Source organism: Pyrgilauda ruficollis, unplaced genomic scaffold (assembly GCF_017590135.1).
Source record: "Pyrgilauda ruficollis isolate IOZ18807 unplaced genomic scaffold, ASM1759013v1 scaffold104, whole genome shotgun sequence".
Classification (NCBI taxonomy): domain Eukaryota; kingdom Metazoa; phylum Chordata; class Aves; order Passeriformes; family Passeridae; genus Pyrgilauda; species Pyrgilauda ruficollis.
In genome coordinates this window covers 1,281,149-1,307,868 of record NW_024508545.1, presented here as the reverse complement: position 1 = coordinate 1,307,868, position 26,720 = coordinate 1,281,149, and the positions used below count along the sequence as shown (strand labels likewise).

Sequence of the window (26,720 nt, the reverse complement as noted above, 5' to 3'; positions counted from 1 at the left end):
AGCAGAGGTTGGCACCTGCCTTCTGCCAAACTGCCCAGTTCCCCAGAATTAACTGATATGCAGGCAATTATGGGAAGGCTTCTGCTCCTGCATGTAAATGGACGCACTGAACACCACTTTAAGTGTATTCCTTCATGTTTAGATACTTTTTATGCCCTTACAAAACTTTTCAAACTCACAAATCTGTTCATTTTTGTGCTGAAACACATTTTCATATTTAGGAAAAAAAACCTCTGTGCTGTTCTATGCTGACTTACTGCACTAATTTTTCCTTTGTAAATGCTTTGGGGTGTTTATGGCTTTCTCAGGGAGCTTATTAGAAGCTACTAATAATTCTTTTTCTTTCTTTCTAGCAAGCATCTGAACTTGCAGGCTGTAGAAATCTTTTGAGTTGTTGCACAGTCTGCCAGTAGTCAGAATGCATGTACTAGGTAAGTACATACGCTTTCAGGTCAGGCTTTTAAGATGAAATATTAGGAAACCCAACATTATTTTGATTATTGAATGTCAGGGACATCTGATTCTACATTTGGTGTAGGAAGACTATGCAGAAATAGTCTGAAAGGCCTGCAGAGGGAAGCTTTGATGAGGTGTGCCTATGATAAAATATCAGGGAGATCTGCCAAAGTAAACTAGTATTGAAGTGAGAGCCATTAAGTGTTATCAACTCATCTGGAAGCTCTTGGTGAGCAATCTTTGATATAAAATATTTTCCTATATTGCCATGTGACATACTACTCTGCTGAAAGCCAAAGCTAAGTATTAATCTTTTCCATTTAATCCAGACAGACCCTGCCCAACCCTGGACCCAAGCTGGTCTGCGTTGGTCTCCATTTTTTTAAATTTTTTCTGGTCTGCCTTCAAAAAAGCAAAACCCAGCCCAAAATGAAGAGAAACTAGAAATGCATGATGCAGCACAAGCTTTTATACTTTTGCTCCATCCTTTCCCCACTCTCCAAACAACCCCACCTAGCCCCAAAACAAGCAAGAACCAATGTCAGCCTTAAACCACAGCTTTGCACATTTCAAATAAGGCCCATGGAGGTCTGGTGTTTGTCCCTCCCCAGGGTCCACAGGTGCAGTGAGGCGCAGTCTCACAAATTGAAATGGCTGCAGGCCATGCTGGGAAGCCGTACAGGAATGATATGATGCTGGAAACAGCTTCTGAAGCAAAGAGAGACATTCCTACCAGAAATATATATTTCCAAGGGGAGCTGAGAGGAGGCTGAAAGACCCACTCCAGCAGTGATGATGAACGAGGAGGTGAGCCCAGGTAGATCAGACCCTTTGGATGTTCTTCACTGGCCCCATAAGTTCATTCTGGATGGCTCTGTTATGTCTGAAGCCCTAAAATCCTTTTGTTGCCTGTCATTCTCCATCCCTTCGGAGGTCCCTGAGGCCACTTGCAAGAACATGGCACAGAGGAGGCTGCTCAAAGCTGGGGTCAATTTCTTGGCTTGAATTGAATGGAGGAATTTTCAAAGAGCTTCCTATTAATTACAGGAAACCCATAGCACTGTCCTGTTTTCCCATTAACACAGTTTCTTTCAGTTTTCAGCTAAATTATTTCAACATCTGGGCTACAGATAAACCAACAATTTAATTAGACTTCTGAAAATGGAAAGAATGAACTATGCAGTCAAGCATACACTTTCATCTTGAAACGGATCATAAAATATTTGTGTGCTTTCCTTCTCTCCCGCTTTAAAAATCCGTCCTTGGTTTATATATAGGAAAGTACTAAAGACTAAACAGACAATCCTGATTTTTTAAATATAAAAATTTATCTTTACAGAGGATAATTTTGCAGCATGAAACCCTGGTTTTCACAATTTATTCAGGAAGTGAGAGGGAAATAAAAATAAGTGCATTGAAAAAGCACTTTCAGCTGAATGATTAAATATGCAATAATTCTGTAAGTCAGTGATACAAATATGTTTTTTTGTGAATGTGACATCAAAAGTTTGACAAGAATATGAAACTCCTAATGGCTGCATGTAGGGTAATGAACTGTGGATTCCCCATTCACTGGAAATTAAGACAATATACAAGATCAACCTCTCCATCCATGCCCAAGAAAAAGCATGATGATGCCTGAATGATTTGGCTCAATTTCCAACAGTATGAAGATATCACCTTTCTGATCTGATTCAAAATAGGAGCACAAAATATAAGTTGATAGAAAAGCATGCTATTCTGACTTATTTATTCTGGTATTTCAAATCACTGCTCATTGCCCCAGACAATTTTGCATTTGCAAGACAGAATATTATGCTAAAATCACTGAAGTATGCAGTAAGAAATCTCATCTGCTCCTCAGCTATTCACTTTGTATTCAGTTTGTTCATGCTACAGGGATGGGAGCATTTAAAGAAATGAAGAATGGGGCTGAGGAAGGAACCCAGGGGTCTTGCTTGAGTGTTCTGCTAGACCTTACAGGCTGGTGCTACTTGCATCCTCATTATTGCACAAGTGGTGGTGTGTGAATAAAATAGATTTGATCTGCCAAGATCTACAATCATGGTAAGAAAGCACTGGAGATGTTACAGCCAGATTATCAAGTTAGATATTCACATTTTCAGCTATTTCTCCAATCAGGAAGAGAATTGGGTGAAAATATTGTACAGCTCCAGAAGGAAGAAGATGGGGGAGAAACAGAGGGGGTGGAGTGAAAACAGCATTACCTGCTTCAGATGTTGCTGATGATGAAGGTAGGAGAGATAATACTGGACTTGGCATTGCAACACTATCAACAGCTGCTGGTTTCCTTCTGGTCATCACATTACAGGCAGAACTTTCCATTTTACCATGAAGTGAAGTCTGGTCTGCTTTTAAGTGGGGACCTGTAATTCCTAGGGAAACAAAATTTAGATGAATATTAGTGCTGTAACATGTCTGGGGTTATATCTGAAAAAAAATAAGTCAGTTGCTGTCCTTGCTACATTGATATATTTCCATATTTCCTTGTGGACGTATCTGTAATACAGTCTTGATACTAGTAAGGATCATAATTGTTATTAATTTTTATAATTCTGCTGAAGGATGTACAATCACTGGCCTCTATAAACAATGCTAAACCAACAAAACATTCTGCATTAGTACTTTTTCTTCGGAAAAAAAGCCACATACACTCTGATACATGTATAAAGACAGTTATCCTTCATAACTTTATTTAGTGGGAATGCCTATGTATCATTTCCTGTGTAGCTCATTCTCCACACATAGTTACATACTTCTCTGCTATAAACACCTGACTTAGTGGGTGTTTCATCTGAGTAAAGAGCAGGCATCAGGAACAATCTCAATATGCAATTCCCATCCGGAGCACGTTACATTTATTTTTCAGGAATTGCCTTCCTAATTAAATTTGCCTTGCAGCTCATCAAAGGGAAGTGAGTTAAAGAAAGAAAGAGTTGTTTGTCATATATCTTTCTACCTACAGTTTACAATGCAGAATAAATGAGTCATAAAATAATGTCAAAGAAGTTAAATATTCCAGAAAAATAAAAGTTATGCACTTATAGCTGGCAAATTCTTCCACTAACAGTATTTCTCAAACTCTCACATAGTTTGTAACAATTTTGTTTGCTTGTAAATATGTGAAATTTAAACTCCTGGCATGGAAATTTGGAAACCTCTCCCAGTCTCTGTGAAGTTGGACTTCAAAATGATTAGAACAGATATTCATTTATCACAGATAATCCTTCATAAATTCCTTCTTTTTTCAGATCTCAACCTGCACATGAGCCTCAGATAAAATGCATCCGATTTTGGCAACTAAATTATACAATGATTCAAAAAATCAAAGCAGCTGAGGTTGAAAAGCTCCTCTTGAGACCACCTTGCCCATGTCACCCTGCTCTAACAGGGTCATCCACAGAAGGCTGCCCTGGACCACATCTGGCCAAATGAGAATATCTCCAAGGAGGGAGAGTCCACAACCTCTCTCTACAAACTGTTCATCCCCTCAGTAAATCTACACTGTTCAGGAATAATTTGTGTTAATGTTCCAGCTTTTGCCCATTTACTCTAGTCCTATCACTGGGCAGCATTGAGAATAATCTGGCTCCATCCTCTCTAATCTTTCCCATCGAATATTTGCATATGTGGAAAAATCCCGCCTGAGCCTTCTCTTCTTCAGGCAGAACATCCCATCTCTCTGAGTCTTTCCTCATAAGAGAGATAATATCTCAGATTCTTCATAATCTCCATGGACTCTCTCCCATATATCCATATTCCTCTGGCATATCAGCCACTGCTCTGAGTTCTGAAATTCTCCAGATTTGTTGAGGGTGTTCTCTACTCCGCCACCCTGCTCACTAATTGGCATATTAAAAGTTTTTAGTCCCCATATAATGGGGTGCATCTCTAGTTCTGGTCTCTAAGTGGATTTTGTGCTACCCATCACAACCCTCTGAGACCAGCCAGTTTTCAGCCCATCACAGTGTACATTGATTCTGCCTGTGATTCATAATTTTGTCTGTAAGAAGCTGATGGAACTCAGTGTCAGAACTCTTGCTAAAGTCAAGATAAGAGACACCAGACTGGTGAGGCATGATTTCCACTTCACAGATCTTTGATAGCTACTCCTTGTCATCTTTTCCTCCTTCATATGTTTGGAAATGCTCTTCACAATTATTTACTCCATCAGATTCCAGGGACTGAGGTGAGACTGAATAGCCTTGCTGCTTCCTTGCTTTTTCTTCTTGACCTTATTGGACTATTTCCTCTCTTCTAGCCCTCAGAAACCTCTCCTGAAACCACAACCTTTCAAAAACAACCTAGAGTATCCTCACAGTGATACCAGCCAAATCCCTCAGCAGATTTGGGTACATCCTGCCAAATTCCATGGATTGATGCATGTCCAGTTCATGTAACTGTTCCCTAATCAGATCTTCCTCAAAGAGTAGATTTTCTTTCCACACCAGTATTACAGGCCTGGGATTCTCAAAGGCCAGTTACCAGTAGAGATCAAGGCAAAGAGGACAATCAGCCTCCTGCTGATCTTTTTCAACCAGGATCCCTGCTTCTTTCAGCAAGGGGCCCACATTTTCCATAGGCTATTTTTGGCTGCTGCATGTACCTGTCAAAACATTTCTTGCTGATCTTCTGCCCTTGATTCAACTCCAGGTGGACTTGTCCTTCCTTAGCCCATCCCTGCAAGCCTGAACATTGCAGATCTCATTCTCTGGGTCACCTGCTTCCATTTCTCTTGGTACCTGACATTTCTCAGGAGCTTCTTGGTCAGTCATGAAAATCTCCTGACATCTTTGCTGAGTTTGATTTGCCATTCTGATCTGGTCTTGCATATCTCCACAACATTCCTGATCCAGGGCAGCAGCAAACCTCCTGGCACAGCAGGTCAGTTCAGCAGGTGGGGGCCTTTATCCCCTGCAGCACTGAACCCCCTCTGCCACCCCTGGCTGCACCTGGATAGCAACTGGTGGTTCCTCAAAGACTTTCCACAGGTGCTCTGGCACAGCCTGGGAAAGCTCCCTAAGATCATCAAGTCCCACTGCTCCCCCACCACTGCCAAGGCCACCGCTAACCCATGTTCCCAAGTGCCACATCCACATGGCTTTTAAATCCCTCCAGGGATGGGAGCTCTAGCACTGCTCCTGAGAGAACTGGACAACCCTTTCTGTGAAGAAAGTTTTGTTTATATGCAATTTAAACCTCCCCTGGCACAGCTTTCCTCTTGTTCTGTCCCTTGTTCTCTGGGAGTAGAGTCCAGTCCCCATCTGGCTCACCCTCCTGTCAGGGAGTTGTAGAGACTGAGAAGGTCCCCCCGGAGCCTCTTTTACTCCAGGATGAGCCTCCTCAGCTCTCTCAGCTGCTCCTGGTGCTCCAGACCCTTTTCCCTGTTGTGTCTCTTCACTGTGCTCAGCTTCTCCATACACCAACCAAAAATTCCTTATATTTGCTATTTGGCGCTGCTATGAACAGTCCCTATGAACTTAGGCACTTAAAATGAGAAATATCAGCACATCTGGGTGTTGTCTCAGAAGCTGTGGAAGAGATCCCTGTGAGATTCAGGCACAGAAATGCTACAGTGAGAGGAGTCTGAAAGACAGGGATAGAAATGGGCCAGTTTGGTACAGGAGTCCTGATGAAAACGCGACCTGATATCAGCTGGTGGATTTAAGGGAGGCAGGAAAGGGCAGAAATAGTCGTGAGACAGTGTTACAGGTCACAGCTTGGTGGAGATAAACAGAGCAGTCTCTGCCTATTAGACCACACATCTTTCCAGAGCCTCAAATCTAGTATTAAGCATCTCAAATTGTATCCATTAAACTTCAATCTCTCTTTGCTCGGCTTCTCTAGTGCAAATGAGAACAATAATATACCCCTCATCTCAAGAGCAGTCCTGTGAAAATAAAATTATCAACATTCATGAAACATTCATCTATTCATACTGAGGCTTAGAAATGTGGAATAAATGAGACATGATGTCACGCACTGAATAGCAAGAGGAAAATCCAGCTCCCAAATAGCTGTTCATTAGGTGAGCTCTATACATTGAATAAAGCAGTGTCCCATAGAATAAGTGAGATATTTGACTAGGTAATTACCCTTTGGAGCTCTGTGTATGCACACCTGAGGTTTCACCACTACACAGTGCTTGGGTTTGTGCCTAAACAATATTTATTCATGAGTGTAGTGGGTGCACAAGAAATGTGCACATGTGGGTGCATGTATCAATACACACACACATATATGCACGTGCATATGGTACATAATAATGCTAACAACCTCATAAATTCAACATCTGGTTCTAATTAAACTGAAGGGCCTATATAAAGAGCCGTATGAAAACATGCAGCTGTAACCTGTTGACCTCTATTGATAAAAAAAGAAAAAAGTCTGTGAAGCTGTGTTTCAACATATCAAGGGACAATCACTCATTTTTTCAAAGGTAATCCCCCACAAACCACTTATCCTCTCAAATCTCTACCTGCACACAGTGTTTGCATTAGGGACCTTGATTTATGGATCCCCACTCCTTGGATGGAGAGGCCAACTTCCTGTTGCCGTGGTTACTTAGATCTTGGTTCAAGGTTAAACTACTCCCAAATCAAAATCAGTGGCAGGCACAGCATCTAACAGCCAGGTTATTGACTACCCTAGGATGCTTAAAGGTCAAAGACCAAAGTGCTGCTCACTGCCTTTGGGGTGAGTCAATATTTTCAATATTTTTATTCTGTTTCTTCTGAAGAAGTAGTTGCTGCTCAATTACCACCTATCTGAGTTTAGCAAGGTCATACAAATCATTGAGGAAAGTCCTCCCCCTACAGAAGAGATACAAATACAGTGAATTATTTCAAAGTCCACATGGCCCAATTGCAGCTCATCACTAGTGAATCATGGGTTCAGACATCTGTCTCTTGTTTTAGGAGCTTGGTTTCTTCAGCCTGTATCCCTCACCTCACTGAAAATCTCCTCTATATTGAGGAATAAGGGTAATTTATGGATCTGGAGCAGTCAATAAGGGAGAGCCATCAGTTTTCTTTCATGGATACCAGAATGCAAGCAGAGATTCAGAGGCATTGTTGGAAACACACAGAGGTGCAGCAATTTGCTGACAAGGTTTTGATGCATGCTGCAGTAGTGGCATGTCTGTCCTTCAGTGGACAGACCTGCTGGTGTAGTATCACCACCTCTTGTTGCACTTTTTCCTGTCAATTGGACTGCTCTGTTCAGAAGGCCTTAGGTAAGAGAAGGCCCTGGTTCAACCCATCTAAGAATCAGGTGAAAATAAGTAATTTCCAGCACCATCACAGGGATGTAAGAGTTTAAAATTCACATGCTCATTCATTGAATCAGTATATTTTATTCTTTGGCACTGCCTCAGAAAGAGAGAAGATTCTGTGGGGGCTGGAACACTTTTGCCATGGAGACAGGCTGAGTAGAAATGAGAGTTTTTCAGATTGAAGAATGTTCTGGGGAGACCATATAGCCCCTTCCAGTACTTGGAGGGAGCTTCAAAAAAAAGTCAGAAGAGTGGTTTTTTTGTGCACCCAGACAGTGATGGGACAGAGGGGAGCTGATTTAAATTCCAAAAGGGGAGTTTTAGATATTACAAAGAAATACTTCCTTGTGAGGGTGGAGAGGCCCTGGCACAAGTTGCCCAGAGAAGCTGTAGCTGCCCCTGGATCCCTGGAATTGTCCAAGTCCAGGTTGGATGGGGCTTGGGAAGGTGTCTCTGACCATTGCAGGGGGGTTGAGACAAGATGGTATTTAAGGTTCCTTCCAATCCAAACCATTCCATGATTCCATGATGTACCCTTGTGGCCCGATTCAGACCTTATTTATCACCTATCTGTTAATCTTTGTGCATTTCCTCCAAATCAGAACCCTTTTCATCCCATGAAAGACCCATACCTTAACTCCCCTGAGTCCTACTGATAGCACAGACAGGGCCACATGCACATGCAAGTGAACAATGGGCAGTAAAGCAGGAAGGAAATCAACCATTATGCATATAATGAGAAAGGGCACAGGGAAAGGACAGCTTCAAAAGCAGAGGTGAACATGAAGGATTTTATCAGGATCCTAAAACAGTGATGGTATGATTATAAAGAAATAATCACCATAATCATAAGTAAAAAGGTGATTCAGGAGAAGCACGTTTCTAGTTCAGGGCAAACTGGCAGAAAGCTTATGTAGGAGGGAAGACAATGCTGACTTGAATTTGGCCTTTCCTTAAAGATTTATAGCATTTTTCATTCACTGGCTAATCAGCTTATGAGCTCTAACTGAAATTAATACATTCATTTTAAAGACCTGGTAATTATTGTTATTGTTATTAAGTGCTAACTTTTCAAGCAATGTGGTCCAGCTGCATTGTGCTGGGCTCTGTACAAACGGATTAATTTACTTGCCTTGCTTTACTGTTAAATCATGATCACCCTGCTTATTGCATTCATCTGTTTTCTCTCATTGTCTACTTGCACAGAAAGATTCTTGGACAACATGCACCTTTTCTTCTTTAATCTGTGTACAGAATCTAGCACAACACGCACCCAGGCTGGAACTCAAAGTGCCAGTCCAAAAGAGATAATAAATGTTAATTTGCCATTGGAAAATGGAAAAAATCAGCTGACAAAAATTGATCCCAGCGAAGCTTCCGCTAGGGAAGATTTTTCTTTAGAGAGTTCATTGGATTGGATTTGTACTCCCCACAGATTTCTGGAAATCCACGGCTGTACTTAAATTGTTTATGCATCTGACCATTGTTATTGGAAAACTCTTACAGATGTTTGTTTTTTTATTCCCAGTGTCTCTGCACAATGAAGCTACGCAATGCAGCTGTACAGGAATGCACGTCTAAACATGCACTTAGAGTATTTGCATTTTGATAACTCCTCAGCTTGGAATAAAGAACCAGAAGAAACCTCATATCTTGGTGAATCTTTTCTTAAGGCTGGTTTTAAATAAATCAGTCAAAAGTTTGGCACTGCATCATATTCCAGAAGGGAGAACTGAATTACTATGTGATAAATGTAGTTAAGGAAAGTAATTATTCTTCTTAAAGTAATATTATTACCTTTCTAAGTTATGGAAGTAATTTCCCTGGGTTCTATTTGACGTGTATTATCATTTAAAATAACTGTACTTTCAATGTAAAGCACTGCTTTATGACTTTAAGTCCTTTTATCTTCCTCCCTTTTCCACCACCACATTAAAAACTTCAAATTCCACCTTTTCTAAGAGGGATTTTCTATTTTGCAGAATGTGTCCCCCTGAATAAAACCGAGTGCCTGTGGAATACTAATACAAAAAAATTGCTCCCATTGCCAACAGGCAAAAATTTAAGAGATGAAGTCTGCTTTATTTCATTCTAGCTATTTTCCTACTTTTTTTTTTTTTTTTTTTTAATCAGAATAGCTTTAGAGAAAGAAAGAAAGAGGGAGTCTGAGAAAGCCATCATTAGATAGATCTTCTGATCTTTATCTCCAGTAGCACAGTTAGAAGAGCTAATACTATGATGATAGCTTTGAAATCTCTTAGGAATTGAATAAAAAGAAGTGATAGTGATGAACTCCCAGCTAATAAACACAGAGTGCTTATTTCTGCAGAATGATCAATTTCCAGATGTCCTGAGGCTTGTCTGATACAGTTGATTTACTCATTCTCCCTCACTTCACTAATAAAGCTCAAGTCCTACATCAGATTAGAGAAGAGCTGGATTTCTTAAAGAGGCAGGAGGAGGGCTGGCATCCTGGCATACAAATGCTGGGAGACACACTAATCTCTTCTGCCTCCTTCTATAACCACCAAGCTGTCTTAAACAGCTGCCTTCCTCTGCTGAAATCATACACTTTATCCACTTTGGGTTAGTACAGTAATGCAGACAATTAATTTGTTATCTTGTTAGTGGAAATTTAATGCAATGATCTAAAAGAACTCTTACATATTGTGATAAACTTTAGTGCCTCCAGGGCACTTCTCCTCCATAGGACTCATTTCACATCCCATCCATTATGTAAATGAGATGTGGAAATAGTTTAGTTCCCCTAATGTATTTGTACACTGATGGATTGCACAAAGTCAGCCCTACTGAAACTAATGAGGTTAAATGCATCTTGCCATTCCTTTCTACTTGGGTGAATCTCTGTGCCTGTGCTCAAGAAATGCAGTGTGACTCTTCCTCTTCACTTCTTCATGAAGATAATTGTGCTTCCTGACAGGGAAACAGCAGTGGCAACTGCTGCAATACCTGGAGCCTGGCAAGGCATCTCTTCAGCCAGCAGAGCAATTCTGTGGCTCTGTGCAGATGTGGGATGGACTGGGGAGGCTTCAGGACCTCTTCCATTTTGGGGACAAGGGTCCCAGGGCCATGTGGAGCTGCATGCAGTGGCATATAGTATCTGATGACTACGTAGTTGCCACCATTGTCAGTGAAAAGATTAAACCCCAGGAGCACAGGGAAAGAAAGCATTATTTTTCTGATCATCAGGACGAGTCTCAAGGCTCCATTGCTCAGCAATAAAATGTAAGTAAGGAGTTCTTCCTAATGTCTAAGCTTACCCTGCACTCTGTCAGTGTGAGGCCATTCCACCCATATGTTGTCACTACAGGCCCTTTCCAAAATCCTTCTCCAGCTCTCTTAGAGCCTCTTCAGGCACTAGAAGGGCCTCCAAGGTATCACTGGATTCTTCTCTTCTCCACGTGAACACCCCCAGCTCTCTCCGCCTGGCTCCAGAGAAGTGCTCTAGCCCTCTGAGCACCTTTATGGCCTCCTTTGGGTTTCTGCCAACACGTCCATATCTCTGTAGCATTGGGGGCTCCAGAGATGGACACATCACTGCAGGTGGGGTCCCATGACAGGAGAGTCAAGGTGGAGAATCCCCAACTTCAGCCTGCTGCCCATGCTCCTGGGGCTGCAGCCTAAGAGGATGATCAACTTTTTTAAAAGACTCCTGTCTCTTTTATATTCCTGGTGAATTAGACTTCCTGGCAGAAGCAGTCTTGCTCTTCTTTGCCTTTTGGTTTTGCTTTGGATTTCCTCTTCCCTGTACCAGGACAGGAAGAACCACAGACCTCCTTCCTCCTCTGCGTATTGCCAGGGTGAGTCAGGAGACTGAGGGAGAAGGACATGCAGCCTCAGTCACTGGAGATGGAGTCTGTGTGTCTGGAAGCTCAGTCTTTAGAGAATTCCAAGATGAACACTTAACGGAGCTTGTGGGAGCAGTTCACAGTCCAGGGCAGCACAGGACAGTCACACAAGGTGACAGTATAAATGCTCCTGCCCTGTCCCCTCCAGCCCCACTGTGTGCCCTTCCCAGGCCCCCAGCCCTGCAAACAGAGTAGGACTGGGATTCAAAAATATCATGGAAGAAGCCACCAATTTTTTAAAAATTTTCTTTCTTTCTTTCTTTTTTTTTTTTTTTTTTTTTTTTTTTTTTTTTTTTTTGAATGCCAGGATGTCATGAACACGTGAAATGAGGATTTGAGGAATTTGGATCAAAGTAGAAGAACACAGTAGTTATATGTGGGTGACAGCAATAAGTAAATATAATGAAAAGAATACTCAAGGGGTCAAAAGACTAATTCAGAGTCAAAGGTAAAGGGTCAGAATCAAAAGCTTTTCCTCCTCAGAGACTGAAAATTGAATAAAAAAATTGCAGTTTAAAGTTGTTGGAGACTGACAGAATCAAGAGGGTCACACAGAGGCTGACAGGGTTTGAGAAATTAAATTTGCCATTAAATCTCAGCAAATGAATCATTTAATACACAGTGATGAAGAACTAAAGTCTCTCACAGAGGAGATAGGGCAAAAATTAAAATCTGTGAATGAGGTGAAATGAAAAAGCATTGTTTGAGGGAGGATAGTTAGGTGGAAAAGTGAGACAAAGGGCTCTTTTTTAAAAAAAACAGGAAAAGCCATTAGGTGCACTGAGGGGCAGAAATGAAAAAATCTCCAGGTAGGAGCAAAGAACTACCTAGAATAAGTAGTCCTTCCAAGATGAGCTGTCAGAGTGGATGAGGATTTGCTCACTGGGGAGAAAGAAAACAGAGGACAGGATTTCTTTCTCAAGAACACAGCTGAGGAAAGACGGATGGGGAAATTTCAGTCCGTAAGTAATGAGAAAAGTCAAGGGTGGTATTTTGAGTTGCTGTTTTTCTAAACAACAGGGATGATAATTTTTAAATGTGGCAGATAGAGCTGATATCCCCTAGGCAAGTAGGGTTGGGAGCAGTTTGTATTTATCACAGATTAAATGGGACACTGGCAGCTCTGGTAGGAGAGTGCTGGCATGAAGCAGAGCTGGAAGAGTCAAGTTGCCAGTGCGGGGAGGATAAATGATGCACAAGGGCTGGGCTGGTGTAATGATGGCAGTCATTTTTCAGGCACATCCATGGTAAAAAACCTGATGAAAGCTAAGAGGAGTTATCAAAATAATTAGCAAAAGTCTTCCTAAAAGAGTTCAGCTGAGACCTTCACTAAGGAAACGGAGTGCTTCTCCAGAAATGGCTTCGTTCTCTCCATGTATGCATTAGCAAAAGAAAATATATGTTTGCTGCATGAATTCAGCTGATATATTCTCTTGTTAACATAAATGTTATATTTGCACTACGTCAACTTCACAGTCCTGTCTGTATTGGAGAATGATGATGGTGATGTATTATTCTCTGTATTAGAGAAGTAAACTGGGTCAGGGATGTTGCTCAAATCTAGAAATCCATCTGGTTACAAAAAAGAAGAAGAGAACCAGGGGAGCTCCTCCACCATGGAATCAGTTCAGTAACACCTGAACTGATCCCCCAAGGGATCCACACCTTTCTACTCACTGCAGCTGCAGCTGAAGGTGGCTAAGAAAGCACACAGGTACTTGGGGACGGGTGGGATGAGGATAGGCAGAAAGTCACAGGGCTGACAAAAGCATCCAAAGCTGATGATTTCTAAGTTAGCATTTTCCCTGCTGGGCAGGGCAGCAGAGCAATTTAATTTTTCTTTATCTGTAATAAGCTGTACCACAGTTCATACAATCAGAAATACTCAGAGTATGACATGCATTTGAAGTGAAATCTCAGCACTTAATAAAAGTCTCCATAGACCTTGCAATATAGAAGAGGCTAAACTCCATTCTAAAAGAGTTTTTATTTTTAGAATGTCTCATGTTGGCTTTGTTTTAAAATCTGAGTCCATCCCACTTTAATGCTGATTTATCATAAAATGAGTACTTTCTTTATCAGCAACAGAGGTGAAAAATAATACACACTGGGAGTGCATCTATTGTTGTTCTTCTCTTCTTTTATTTCGGATCAATAGATAAGGGGTGTTTTCTCACTTTTTTATTTCAGATCAATAGATAAGGGGTGTTTCTCACCTTTCATGAAGAAAACTATAGTAACTGACTTTATTATTCAAACTGAAATCTGTTTAAACAGATGTATAGGTAAATTTGTGAGTATTATTGACAATTAAACTCAGCAACAAATAAGTTAAACAGCACTGGAAAACTACTAAAATATGTGAAAAACATCAAATACAGTACAATGTTTGGCTTTATTTAAATAGCTCAGTGTTCCTATGAATGGAGAAAAGACAGCTAGGAAAATCAGAACTTTCCTTGAAGTTCACCCTTTTGCTTTTATCCAGTTAAAAAACCCAGTGACACACTATTATTCTGACATGAACCTTAGTGTAAAATCTTCAGTTTTACATTCTTTTAAGAGGAAAATTCTGAAGGAAATACTTTTCTTAGAATGTTTTTCATTAAAATTCTTGCTGGAGACTGCTTCCTATAACAGTGGAAGAAGGATGGCAGAGAGACCACGTATAATAAGGTCAGAGAGTGCTCTTGTGGAGCAGAGCCACAAGAAGGGATATGACTGATGAAGAAAAGGTTAAAGAGGTGAAGAGTGCGAAGTGGAATGAAATAGGGAAATAGATGGAAATAGGAGACAAAGAATAGATTGGAAAGAAGTTAGAGAAGGGAAATCACTTATTACAGACATGTGTGAAAAGCAGATTGACAAGAACCAGAAGAAAGAGCTCTTAACCACTGACATTTGGAGCTATGCTATCAACTTTAAGGTTGCACATCTATGCTTGAGTCACCCTAAATTTGTAGAGAGCTTTTCTTCATGGATTTGGTGCAAGCTTGTCTTCAGTTTTCACATTTGCTGGAGCCAAAACAGAGTATTTTAGGTTCTCCAAGCAGTGAACTGCTCTCCCTTATACTGCCTTATATACTCTTATTTTATAGCACCAGGCAGACAAAATACAGACTGGTGGATCAGGGTAGGAATATGTTCGCAAAGATTATGCAAGCAAAGTTGGATTTTTTTTTTTTTTTTTTAACTATGACTGCTTTCTTGGGGTGGCAGAATTTGTACAAAAGCAAAGATGGAACAGAGACAGAATCTGCTGAAATTCTGGCCCTGACTGAGACTTTGGTCAGGTCACAGCCCTATGGAAAAAACAACGAATGTCAGGAAACTGACAAGCACAAGCTCTCCAACCTTTATGCCTAAAATTAGGTTAACAGTGTACTTTCTTTTTTCAGGACTCTATGTCCCAGTACAGATTGACACGAGGATAGGTCTCAGTTTCAGAAAATTGTTTGTAAAAGTTGGCCTTGTAAGTTTTGCAGAAAATATAGAATTCTGGAAAGAAGAACTCTAAAGGGACTTTATTTAGCAGTTTGGGTGTAAAAAAGAACTCAGGCCTTGTTTTTTCATACTGGGATACGTGCCCAGGAAAACAGCTCAATCACATTCAGTGTTTTGAATTTTCTCTTCATAAACAAATTTATGGATTTGTACTTAACACCCTCCTGACAGTGTTTTCTTTTAATAACAAAGGGAATAGTGGTTTCATCTCACTTTAGGTGGCAGCAACTCATATTTCTATGTGAGAGCTATGTATTTAAGGCTACAAAGATAAAATTAGTGCAGTCAGAAGAGTGGAGTGGGCGTTTCAGCTGAAAATGTGGGGCCTACTTTAGTGCAAGATTATTTATGCTCCAGGCTCCATTAGCTAAACCTTCACTGACCATAATAAAAGCTGAGAAATCTAACTCAGGCAGCGATCTTGTGCCGTGGATATCCAGATTTGGGTGCGAGCAAGCATCCTCCCCCTGAAGCTCCATGGCCAAATCAGCACTCAAGTGTGAATTCCTCCCACCCAAAGGGAGAGGCTCACATGTGGATGGTGCATCTCTGGGCCAGGAGTCTGAAGCCCATGCAGGCACCTGGTTGTATTTGAAATGCCCTGAGGTATTTGAAACATCCGAGGGAGGCTGGCAGATATGATAAAGGGCTTGAGACAAGACCTCTGCCCTTCTGCAAGAGCAGCTGGAGGCCAGGCAGGATATTCTGGGCATCTCAAATGACAGTTGTCAACTATGTGTGGGCAAGTGAATCAAGTCCTGAGCCTTCATTCTTGCTTGTCCCAAAGTCTCTTGTGGGTAGGGAAATATCTCCTCACTGTAAATATCCCCTTGTCGCCTGTGAAGGAGCAAACATGTCCTGTCAACTCTTCCCTGAGCAGGAGGTAAAATGACTGTGATGCAAGACGTCAAGGTGTGTGAGTAGGAAATTTAAACCATGGAAATGTCCTCTGATCCTTTAGGATGGATTTGTTACCCAGGCTGGAATTAGGAATTCTTTTTTTCCTGCCCCAAGGCAAGGGTCTTTGGCTTCACATTATAAAGGAGCAAGCATATATTTCTATTTCCAGCAAACAGAGCATAAAAAAATTAATAATAATAAAAAATAATGATAATAAATCTGTCAAATCAGCAATTTAAAATTGCAGGTGGGAGACAAACACAGGAACTTACAGGCTCCAGCTCTACAATTGCTGTTCTGCACAGAAGAAATCAATGAAACAAATATAGCCTATCCAGCTGATAGAAGAACAAGACATTCCTAAGTGCATAATTTGCTTCATCTGTGTTTGAATCTACCTCAAAGCAAAAAAGGCAATATGTCTCAGAATGATGAGACAACTAACTAAGCTTAACATTTCCTCTCCCCTCTTGTTTATCCATTCTTCATAGTTCATTTAGTTTTGGTAAAATACTCTGGAAGCAAAAGCATCATGATGACTTATGCACATGTATCACTTAAATCTAGCTCAACCTCTCAAAAAAAAAAGCCTCTCAAGGCAGCCTAAGTTATGGTTTTGTCTTAAGCTGGGTTTCTCCACAGGAATTTCTCTCCTTCCCACAAACAAAAGAGCCATTTCATCTAGAGCTCTGAATCCTCAGAGATAGAAAAAAATCCCCCATGAAATGCCAAAGACGCATGAGTAAAATATCTTCATTTATGAAGATTAACTGTTTAAATGAAGAAAAAAGAAATGTTGAGCAACTGGTGGGCATTTCCAGGGCTTGCTGTGCTATTTCTGTATCACTGTGCGGCTGTTTCTCATTCCAGGAGTTAAAGGGGGGGGGGGGGGGAAATGTCTTCTGTTTTTTTAAACGCTCTGGAACTACTTGGCATGTGACTTCTGAAGTGTTTAGCACAGACTTAAAAGAACGTCATGGACATTTATCAGCCTAGGCCCAAAATCTACTTGCCTGCCTTGTATCATCAATGCTAATGAAAATACTAATGGCATTTCAACAGTGTTTCAAGAGAAATGAGCTGTTTCAACTGAACAGGAATTAGAAAAAAAAAATTAAATCTTTTTCTACAAAGAGTATATCTCCTTTTTTATTATTATTAATTAGATGAAGCATTTGGCTTCAATGAAGGCTGGGGTCCCAACTGTACAAGTAACATGGACATATGAAATGAGAAATAAGCTGTATCAGTAGATGGAGAAAGGAAGAAAAAGAGTTAAGGACAAAAAATAGAATAGGAAACAGAAATACATAAAATGTTTTCAAATCACTCAGTGGTGCCTAAACCAAGTTATTTTAGTATTTCAGAAGATCAACAGAGAGGAGACATCTGCAGAGGTCAAGTCATGCCACTTGAGCCAGGTGCCTGTGCTTGAGTACAATTCACTGTCCCTGAGTTACCCACACTGGCTGGTTCGAACCCGCACAAACTTTCAGAAATCAACATGTGAGTGGCAGGCAAACAGTCTCACCACCACCTAACAAGTCAGCAAGACATGCAGTCTGGTCATAGAACAAGAGGAAATGCCCTCAAGTTCCATGAGACATTTAGATTGGATGTTGGGGAAAACTTCTTCATGGAAAGGGTTGTCGAGACCTGCCCAGGGCAGTGCGGGAGCCCCCATTCCTGGAGGGATTTAAAAGCTGTGTGGATGTGGCACTTGGGGACATAGGTCAGTGGTGGCCTTGGCAGTGCTGGGAGAACAGCTTCACTCGTGGTCTTGGAGGGCTTTTCCACCTAAATAATTGTGCGATTTTATGTGTCACAGTGCTGTTCCCCAGCCCAGTTCCCTAGCACAGACTCCATCTCAGGGTTATTGCTGAGATGGGTGCAAGCAATGCCTCTCTCCTGGAGCACAGGGATGGGGACACAGATGGCTCAGATCTCCAGGTGGCACCACCAGGCTGGTCCTGCACTGTCAGGATGGAGCAGGACAGAGGTGCCCTGCAGATGAAGGTGTCAGTACGTGGTGCTGATGGCCCAGGGGTGCATGCCCAGGTTTCACTGCAGCAGTGCACCCAGATCATGTGCTGTATTTGTTCCCTCCCACAGCTCTCATTTTCTCTGGAGATCTTACACATTCATCATGTCATCTTCACAGACGGACAATGTCCAGGGAAAATTTTGACTCTTAACTTTTTGACTTTTAACTTTTTTCCATTGCCATCTTTACAAGGTTTTTTCACTTTTTTTTTTTTTTTTAAACCCCCCTGTCCTGTTGAAAAGTGGGAGTGACAGCGGAGATGAGTGGGTGCAAGGCAGGTGACCAAGGTCAACTCACCACAGATGGGACAGGAAGGGGGTGCCCTTAGGAGGTCTTGTAATGGATGGATGAGGGTGCCTCAGTGTGGCAAGAAGCTGGGACTGGTGTGAGACAGAGAGAAGGGACACTTGCTGCCAGGCAAGGTTTCTGTGTGGCATGGGAAAGCACTAGTGCCTGCACTAGTGGGTGAGCAGACTTGGCAGCCCAAGCCTGGTCCTGGACCAAATGCTTTACACTTTGGAAATTTTCAGCAAGAAGATGAAGGGGTAGGAGATGCAATGCTCTGCCTAAAAAAAAAAAAAAAAAAAAAAAAAAAAAAAAAAAAGCCCCAAAAATGTTTAAAACGGTGACAGTGGAAAACCACAACAGTTCCTATGTTCTGATCTGCCCTGCCATGAAACCAGAACAAATAGGCTGCGGCAGAGTTTTAAGAGTCGATTATAAAACACCCCATCAGAACATAAACATCCCACATTGACAAAGTAATCTCTGTGGATCTCAGTGGGCCTGACCTGGTGCTGCCCTCTTCCTTGTATAGTCATGAATACAAATGCAAGGTGAATGCTGGCTGCCTTCTGATCGGGTGACATTTTACACCCATGTTACTGATGTCAACAACTGCACGAGGGAGCAGAGAATCAAACTCAGGATAACCACTTGCAAAAAATAGAAGAGCAAGCTGAAGGCATGTTTCCAAGCAGTCCAGGCATTTCAGGACTGACACTTTACATGGCTAAGTCAATCCCTTTTGCACTCCCACATTTACTTAGGGAAAAGCCTTGTGCTTTATGTTGTGCTGTAACACATTGTTTGAGCAGGCGCTGCCCTGTCTCGACAGGAGAGCTGCTCTCTGCTCCTGCCATCTCACTTTGTGGGTACTAAATCAGTGAGGAGGAATACCCCAGCAAAACTACTCACATATCTCTGAGATCAAAGCCTGCAAACTTTGCCACTGGTATTCAAAGGGAGAAAAATTACGGCTTGTCTCTCATTCTGCTCAAACAGTCCTTTCTCTTTTCACGCAAACAAACAAATAAACAGCAAATGCCCTATTCCCACCTGGCCTTGCTGCAACGTTGTGTTTGAGGTTTAAAAGCGTAAAAGTCAAACCATTCAAAATGATGGGTCCCGTAGCTAATGTAACATGGTCCCAGGGGTACCTATGTAGTGTATGGTATTGCTGCACATGGTATTAACTTTTATGCCTTTGTCTATATATGCAATGTGGCTCATTTATGGTTGCTCTGGGAACCACTATGTTTACATAAATTTTAATTTCCTGTCTTTTGTTTGTTCTCTTTATCATCTTTCTAAAACAAAATTTTGCTTGTGAATTTTAGTGCTCAACCAATTATCCACAGATGGAGGCACAGGAGAATTGACATCCTCTGGTTTTTCCATGTGGCCCTGGCAATGCGCCTCCACTCCGGTTTGGAATTCCACTAGGAATGGCAGAGCTCCAGCAGTGACACTGTGCTTCCACCAGAGCAGGCCTGTTCCCACGGGTCGTGGCAATTTTGGTCCTATGTCTCCTGGGATCTGGCCAAAGCCTTCCTGCTGAGTTGACATGGGCCATGTTTACTGTATCATAACTCATTTTCCTCGTTTTGTTTTCCTTTTAAATGAATGCAGCTCGTGAATTGAGTGAATCTGGTAGTTGACTTTATCCATCCACACGTGAGCTATATGCCTTCAGATTCTGGTGTGAAAGCCCTTTGTCACCTGCTCTGATAACTAAAGCAAGGTGTTTGCAGCTGCTTGAATTACGTCTTTGGTTGAAGCTTGCAAAACTAGTGCCTTGCTCAGAGCAGACCATGTTGTAAAACATCACTATAAATGATTGAAACTGTAGAGATGCCAGTTGCACAGAAACAAAATCCATGATGGTCCAGCTACAGATTAATGCAGTGATCTTCATGAACTTGTAATTAAAATTCAGTGTTGACAGGACCAAGCTCTGCTACTATATTTTAGGGAAACAAGGAATAACAGATAAAGCTAAATTATAATAGGTCGATGCAGCAAATACAAGAAAAATATGGCAGTTCTCAGCAGCTGTGATAGGAATCCTTCCTCTTCTTGAATAATAACGGCTTTTGCTAATTTTAACCAGAGCTGAATCTGAAAAACCTGCAGTCACATGTGACTCACAGAGCCCCAAGGGAAGGGGAGGTGGGGGGAGATATGTGTGTGTGGATGTCTGTGTGTATAATCTAACAGTGCCCAGAGCTTTTGAGATCCTGGACCACTTCAATCGCACAGGCCAGATTCATTAAAAACCCTGGCTACATTCCAGCAGTTAAAATTGAAGCGGCATATTTATTGCATTTTGCTCAAATAAATCTGAAAACGTGTGAATCATATCCCTCGGAGAGATGGAGGGAAGAAGTAAACAGTCTCAGGCTGGCTCTCAGGAGCAGGGCACAGTGAGGACCAAAGATGCAGGAGGGTCATTGCTGCAGGATGCTCGAGGAGACAGAGGGTTTGGGAGGCTGAGGGCTCACTCAGTCACCATTTTCTGTGACTGAGAGGCTGCTCTGCTGGCCTCAAACCCTCTGTTTGGTTTTTTTCTGGTTTTTTTATACCCCTGTGTGCACACACACACACACACACAGATGCATGCATATATTTTACGGAGCTTCTCAGTTTATGCAACTCTGCTCTGCAGCCCTCTGTGGTTTTCCAGATGCTGTTCATGACGCTGGCACCTCACCCCACTTGCAGCTGCATTCAGCTGGGATTCAATTACAGCCTGTCTTGCAAAAGCAGATTGGTTTTTCAAAGATAAAATATTTTGGGGAGGATTTTTTTTTTCCCCTCCAAAAAAGCCATTTTTATTAGGACGGGAGAGGCATGGCTTGTAGATTGATTTTGCCAGGTGCTGAAGGGCTCCAGATAGATCCTTAGCACCCACAGTATTGTTTTACTTCAGCACTTAGAGAACATGCAGGTTTCAATTCTGTGAGAAAAAAAGTGCTGGCAGAGCAGGCTCCAAGCTGCTCCCACGGGGAAACTATCAGAAACAGCACATAGATAACCATTTTTATCACCACTGATTTTACCAACTGTAATCAGCTTAAAATTAGGAAGCCTAAGTATTGATTTTCTTTTTTTTCCTTTTTTTTTTTTTTTTTTTTCCTTTTTTTGAACAGTATTTTTAGGAGCTAATTTAGTTAGGTGTTGCAAGAACAGGAGGTGGTAGAATAGTCCTCCAAAGTCCAACATGAACCTGGTTCAGGCCATGTGTGGCTGTTCCCAAGACGATGCTGTGCAGAGGCGGGTCCCATGTCTTGGCAGCAGGGTGGGAGGGAAAGGACAGGTTTGCAAGGCTGTGGTGTACTCTGGCTTTGGGACTGAGAGAGCTCTGAGGAGCACAGGGGGCTGGGAAAGCTGTTTTCAGCTTCAAGTCCATGTTTTCAATTCATCACATCCTCCCACTCAATTATTAGTTGCACTAATGAATGCAAATTAACAGTGTTATTGCTTTCTTCAAGCTTTGGATGGTGCTCAGAGGCTGAAGACAGTAAGGGAATGCAGGACAGAGACACCACTGCTTGTAAAGAGCCTTGAGGAATTAAACAGAGCAATTTAATTACATCACTTTTACCCAAGACTATGCAAGCAGCCTGATTTTTGGGAGTGCCAAATGTTTGCCCATGTTCTCTGGTGGAATGCTGAGGAGCAGCCAGCAGCAGCAACCTTGGCAACCCAGGTGGATAAAGCATGGAGTTTTGATGACTAATGTTGTATGGACACTTTGGCAAGTTGGTCTACTCCCTCCTGCCTCAGTTTCCCCTGTCTGTAACAGGAGCAGAAAACACCTTATCTTGGCCACAGGGCTGACAGAAATAGTATGCTATGTGAAGATGAAATAAAATTGCTTGCTCTAGAGAAGGTATGGTGTCTCTTAAACAAAAATATGCAAAGGCTGTTTGCTGTTTTTTGGACCGGTCAGAGAAACAATAATAGTCTTATTTATTAGATCACTACAGCCCTAGCTTTCCTCAGCCCTTCTACGTGTGTTTCATTTGCATGCCATTAAATCCAAATGCTCTTTTTCAAAGACTTACTGAAGTCTGTTGCAGAGGAAGCAGCTTTAGCACAAAGGAAGAGAACAGACTTGGAAATAGGGCTGTGCGACTTTGATGAAGGAATTTCTTCAAATTATAATAAAGATGGAATAGCTAAGGCAGGGAGAGCAGCGAGGAGGGCAGTGCAGGCGTGGTGCAGCAGCAAAGGCCCTCAGTGTGTGTCCTCTTCATGCCACTGAAAGGCTGATGGAGCTCTGAGCTTTCACGGGTCTCTCCCTGCCTGTTTGATGTGTCCAGCTGCAGAGGGAAAGCTTGCAGGGGCCATGAAGGAGCACACTGCACTAAAGGGATGCAGGAGTGGCTTGTGGCTGAGAACAGCTCAGCACAGCTCCCCCAAGCCCACCTGGGGAGCTCCTTCTGCCAAAGGGCCCGGGCACAGAGACAGAGGTGAGAGGTGAGGACAGGGCTTGCTTTGCTAAACTTCCCTGCTCTGGGGTTGGTTTTGGGAAACAGCATCCAGTGGTGGTTCAGACTGAGCTCCTGTTTGATCTGAGTCTCAGAGGTTAATGACAGCTGTGCATGTGTCTCATAACACCATTTGCTAGAGCAGTGCAAAGCGGTTTTTTAATATATATTAACAGATGTGGTTACCCAGACCCCCTGGAGGTGAGAAACATGATCCCTATTTCTAGTGGGTGAGACGAAGCAATCCCATTGATTTTGTATCATGGTTTCTCTTGTGTTTTAATGGGGTGGCAAACACTGTATCCCAAAGTCAGAGTTTCTGTATTACACCAGTCATACTTCTGGGATGAAGACAGAATGTTTAATTCCCTAAATAATCTTTCTTTTCCCAATTAGAGAATTTGGAGACAAAAACAGCAATTGGAGGTCCTCTCCAGAGGTCTTAGGGGAACATCACCATCATAGCAGGGTGACACTGGCACGAGGTGGTATCCTAGGGACTGTGGAATAAATTAAGGATTTGATTCATAGAGGACAACACTGAGGGCGTTCAGCACCTCTGAAGTTCATTGTACATAGTAAAAGGAAAAGCCATCGAGAACTATTTTAATGAACTAATCCTCAAGTATACTAAATAAAATGTAGTGAAAAGAGGGAAAAGGGAGGTAGTTTACCCTTCCCACACACGGCACTTGCAGCCTGCAGCTCTCTATTTCCTGTATCTGTTATCCCCACCTGCATATTTTTGACTTCCTAGTGGGCTGCTGAAAGTCTATTGGCTGCTTTATGTTTTTTTTCACATCAGAATGTGTGTCTCAGCAGCTTTATTTTGTAAAAATAATATTCAAAAAACCCAACAAACAAACAAACCTCCCCAAAAAAGAGAAAAACTCCAAAACCCAAAGAAACCCCCCCCCCCAAAAAAAAAAACAACAACAACAACAACAAATCAACCAAAAAAAAAAACCAAGCCAAAAATCCCCAAACAAAAACCCTTTCAAACCAAAACACAGGGTATAAGTTCTTGCCTGTGTTGACAGGGAGGAATTGAGGGTAGGTAAGGAAATGTTGTCTAAATATTAGCCCATCTGACTACTGGAATGTGTTTAATAAAGACATTTTTCATGATAGCGTGGTACAGTGTCCACTAAAGCCTTCACTGGATTTCTATTGACTGCAGTGTGTTTTGGATTGGTCCAAATATAAAATAAAATAACATAATGTAATATAATATAATATAATATAATATAATAATCTATTTTGTCAATTTGATGAATGTGTATTTAGCTGAAAGAAGTCCACTAAATGGAGTAAGAGTTGTGAAGGTAAATCTCCAGGTATGACTTCAAAGATTTGGCTAGAGAATTTTAATATATTTATTAAGGCTAAGCAGGACTTCAGCGAACAGAGTTTAACAGTAAAAGCATGGGCCTTGAAAAGCAGTGCCAGCTCCCTGCTAATTCCCTCTCCCCTCAGCACATATATTTTCCTTTAAGGAAAAACAGGGAGCTTGCAGACCACTTGTGTGGCGCGTTATTTGCCGCCTGCAAATAGAAACAGGCATGTGGCAGGCCTCCGAAAAATGCAGTTTGTGACTGTAAGACCAACTGACCCTCAGCTGCGGCAGCACTTTGCGGCCCCCACATGCAAACAATCATCTATTGATTCCCAAGGCATCCAGCTTCAAACCCGCCCTTGTTTTCCAGAGACCTCCAGTTGCAGGAAAGACACTGTCCTGGATAATTCCCCCTGCCCGGGGGCTGCTCGGTATTTCTGCTGCTCGCTTGAAGTGTTATCAAAATAACAACGGCTTGCAAAGCAGAATTATTGAATGTTGGTTTTTCGCTGTTTCAGAGTAGAGGCGATGAACTCTTGGCCGCACAAATGGGCTTTTATTGCCGCCCTTTTGGCACATCTGCCAGAAGGAATATTGAGGAATATGATATGGGAAATAGACAGCACCGGGAGGAGGGATGGAGTAGATCAACCACCACAGCAGTGTTTCCCAGGGCAAATTTCAGTGAATCAAAGGCCATCAAGGAAAACTGCTTAAGCCTCTGTGTTCTCTATAAGCACATTACTCTACGTTTGCCACAAACAAATCTGCTTTATGGGCTACAGGGAAGACAGGGAAGGACCTTAAAAAATAAGACTGGAAAAGTAAATGCTCTTGAACCACATTTCAGATCTTCTTCACCACAGCAAAAGTCTGCATTTCCATTGTTTCCTTCACTCAAATTGGAATTATTTAGATCACTTCAGTATGTCAGTAACTTGAGGGTGTGAGGTACAGAACAGCTGGGCAGCACACACCATACCTCTTCACCAGCCATTTGGGATGGTCTGTGATCATAGCACAGAAGCAGGGAATCATTAGGGTTGGAAAAGTCCTCTAAGTTCATCAACTCCAACCATTAACCAGCACTGCCAATCCCACACCAAAACAATACTTTTGCTTGGAGAAGGTGGTGCAGTCTGTGGAGCCTGTGACTGCGCTCTCTCCCAGCCAAGGCAGCAACTCCTCTTGCCTAAGCAGAAAGGATTTGTGTTTTCACTGGTACATTTAGGTGGATTGATATCAACTAATTGGAAGTGCCTGATGGGCATGGTCAGAGCTTGTGACTCAGCTTGGAGATACGTATCTCAGGATGGAGATTCCACTGACTCCTCTCCACGGACTATAATTACTGACCTCCCCACTTGCTGTTGCCCTCTCTCATCCCAGATGAAACAGTCCTTAATCTCTGCTACTGAGTGAGACCCTGATGGAAGATGGTGCATTATTCTTAGTGTGAGTCATCCCAGCAAGCCAGGGCACTGACCTGGCACACCTCTGGGGAAGATGCAGGATCCACTGAATCTCTAACAACACCAGCCACAGCCCTCACTTCCTCGTGGCATTTCTTCCAGGTCATTATGGGGCTTCACTTTACAAAGCATGTGACACATTAAACACATAAATGCACACACATACAAAAAGGGGGGAAAAAAAATAGAGAAGGGAAAAAAAAAAAAGAAAAAGGACAAACCTGGGCTTGTGAGGCTTGTGTTGAAGAGCTAACAGGTGAGCCCTGAAGGAGAGCACCTCAGAGGCTAGAGAGATGTAAATTTCTGCTTAGGGACCTGAACTTCTTAACTGTTGAATATCTCCCAGTAGATCCAGGGAAGGTTTGTGGTAGAAAATGTTGCCCTGACTTTCCCCTGAAAGAGGCATTCAGCTCACAAGAATAACAAACAACACAGGCTAAAGCAGGGGAGCTGTGGCTACATGCAAAGCAAGAGCCATGAGGGAATTTCCTTTTTTGTCTGAATCTTACTGTATTAAAAACAACTGGACAAAGATTGCAAGGGAAGTCTGGGTGGTAATCTGAGCATCCTGTTCTGACCAGCATGCAGAAAGACTATGGGAAGAGAGAAGCCACACAGACAAATCCTGCCAGCTACTGCAGCCATAACAGCTTGTAATTTCATTGCAACATATTTTTCTTAAAAGTGGAAACTTTACAAAATGAGTGATGAGTGCATGTCAGATATCTTTAAAAAAAATTAAAAATATCCCAAAGAAACAAAAAAAAAAAGGCAGGATGGACTCTTCTTCTGTTGGGGATGAGAAAAAATAACTTAGTACTCCCTGCAAATACATGAAACAACAAGGTGAACACAATGGAAACTATTTCATATTTGTAAATGTTGAGAAAAATTAAGTCATTCCCTAAACTGCTGCTATCTGAGAGCATTAGGATCTTTTGGGGTATTACAGTATTGTTAGAACATTGGGATCATGTCTTCAGATGATAATTCAGGAGAAAGAATGACTCAGTGAATGTTTTACTGGGAGGCTGTGAAAGCAATCAATGCTGAAGTTAATCAACACCGAA

General features: G+C 42.0%; 1 protein-coding gene across 2 annotated transcripts in view; it reads right to left on the bottom strand.

The window, feature by feature from the left end:
• Positions 1–26,720, bottom strand: part of SETBP1 (SET binding protein 1) — a 267,152-nt gene that overhangs the window by 8,156 nt on the left and 232,276 nt on the right. For both annotated transcript variants that reach the window (XM_041469580.1, XM_041469590.1), the window contains one exon: positions 2,685–2,852. In XM_041469580.1, coding sequence (XP_041325514.1) covers positions 2,685–2,852 — 168 coding nt within the window. The remainder of the gene's footprint in view (positions 1–2,684; positions 2,853–26,720) is intronic.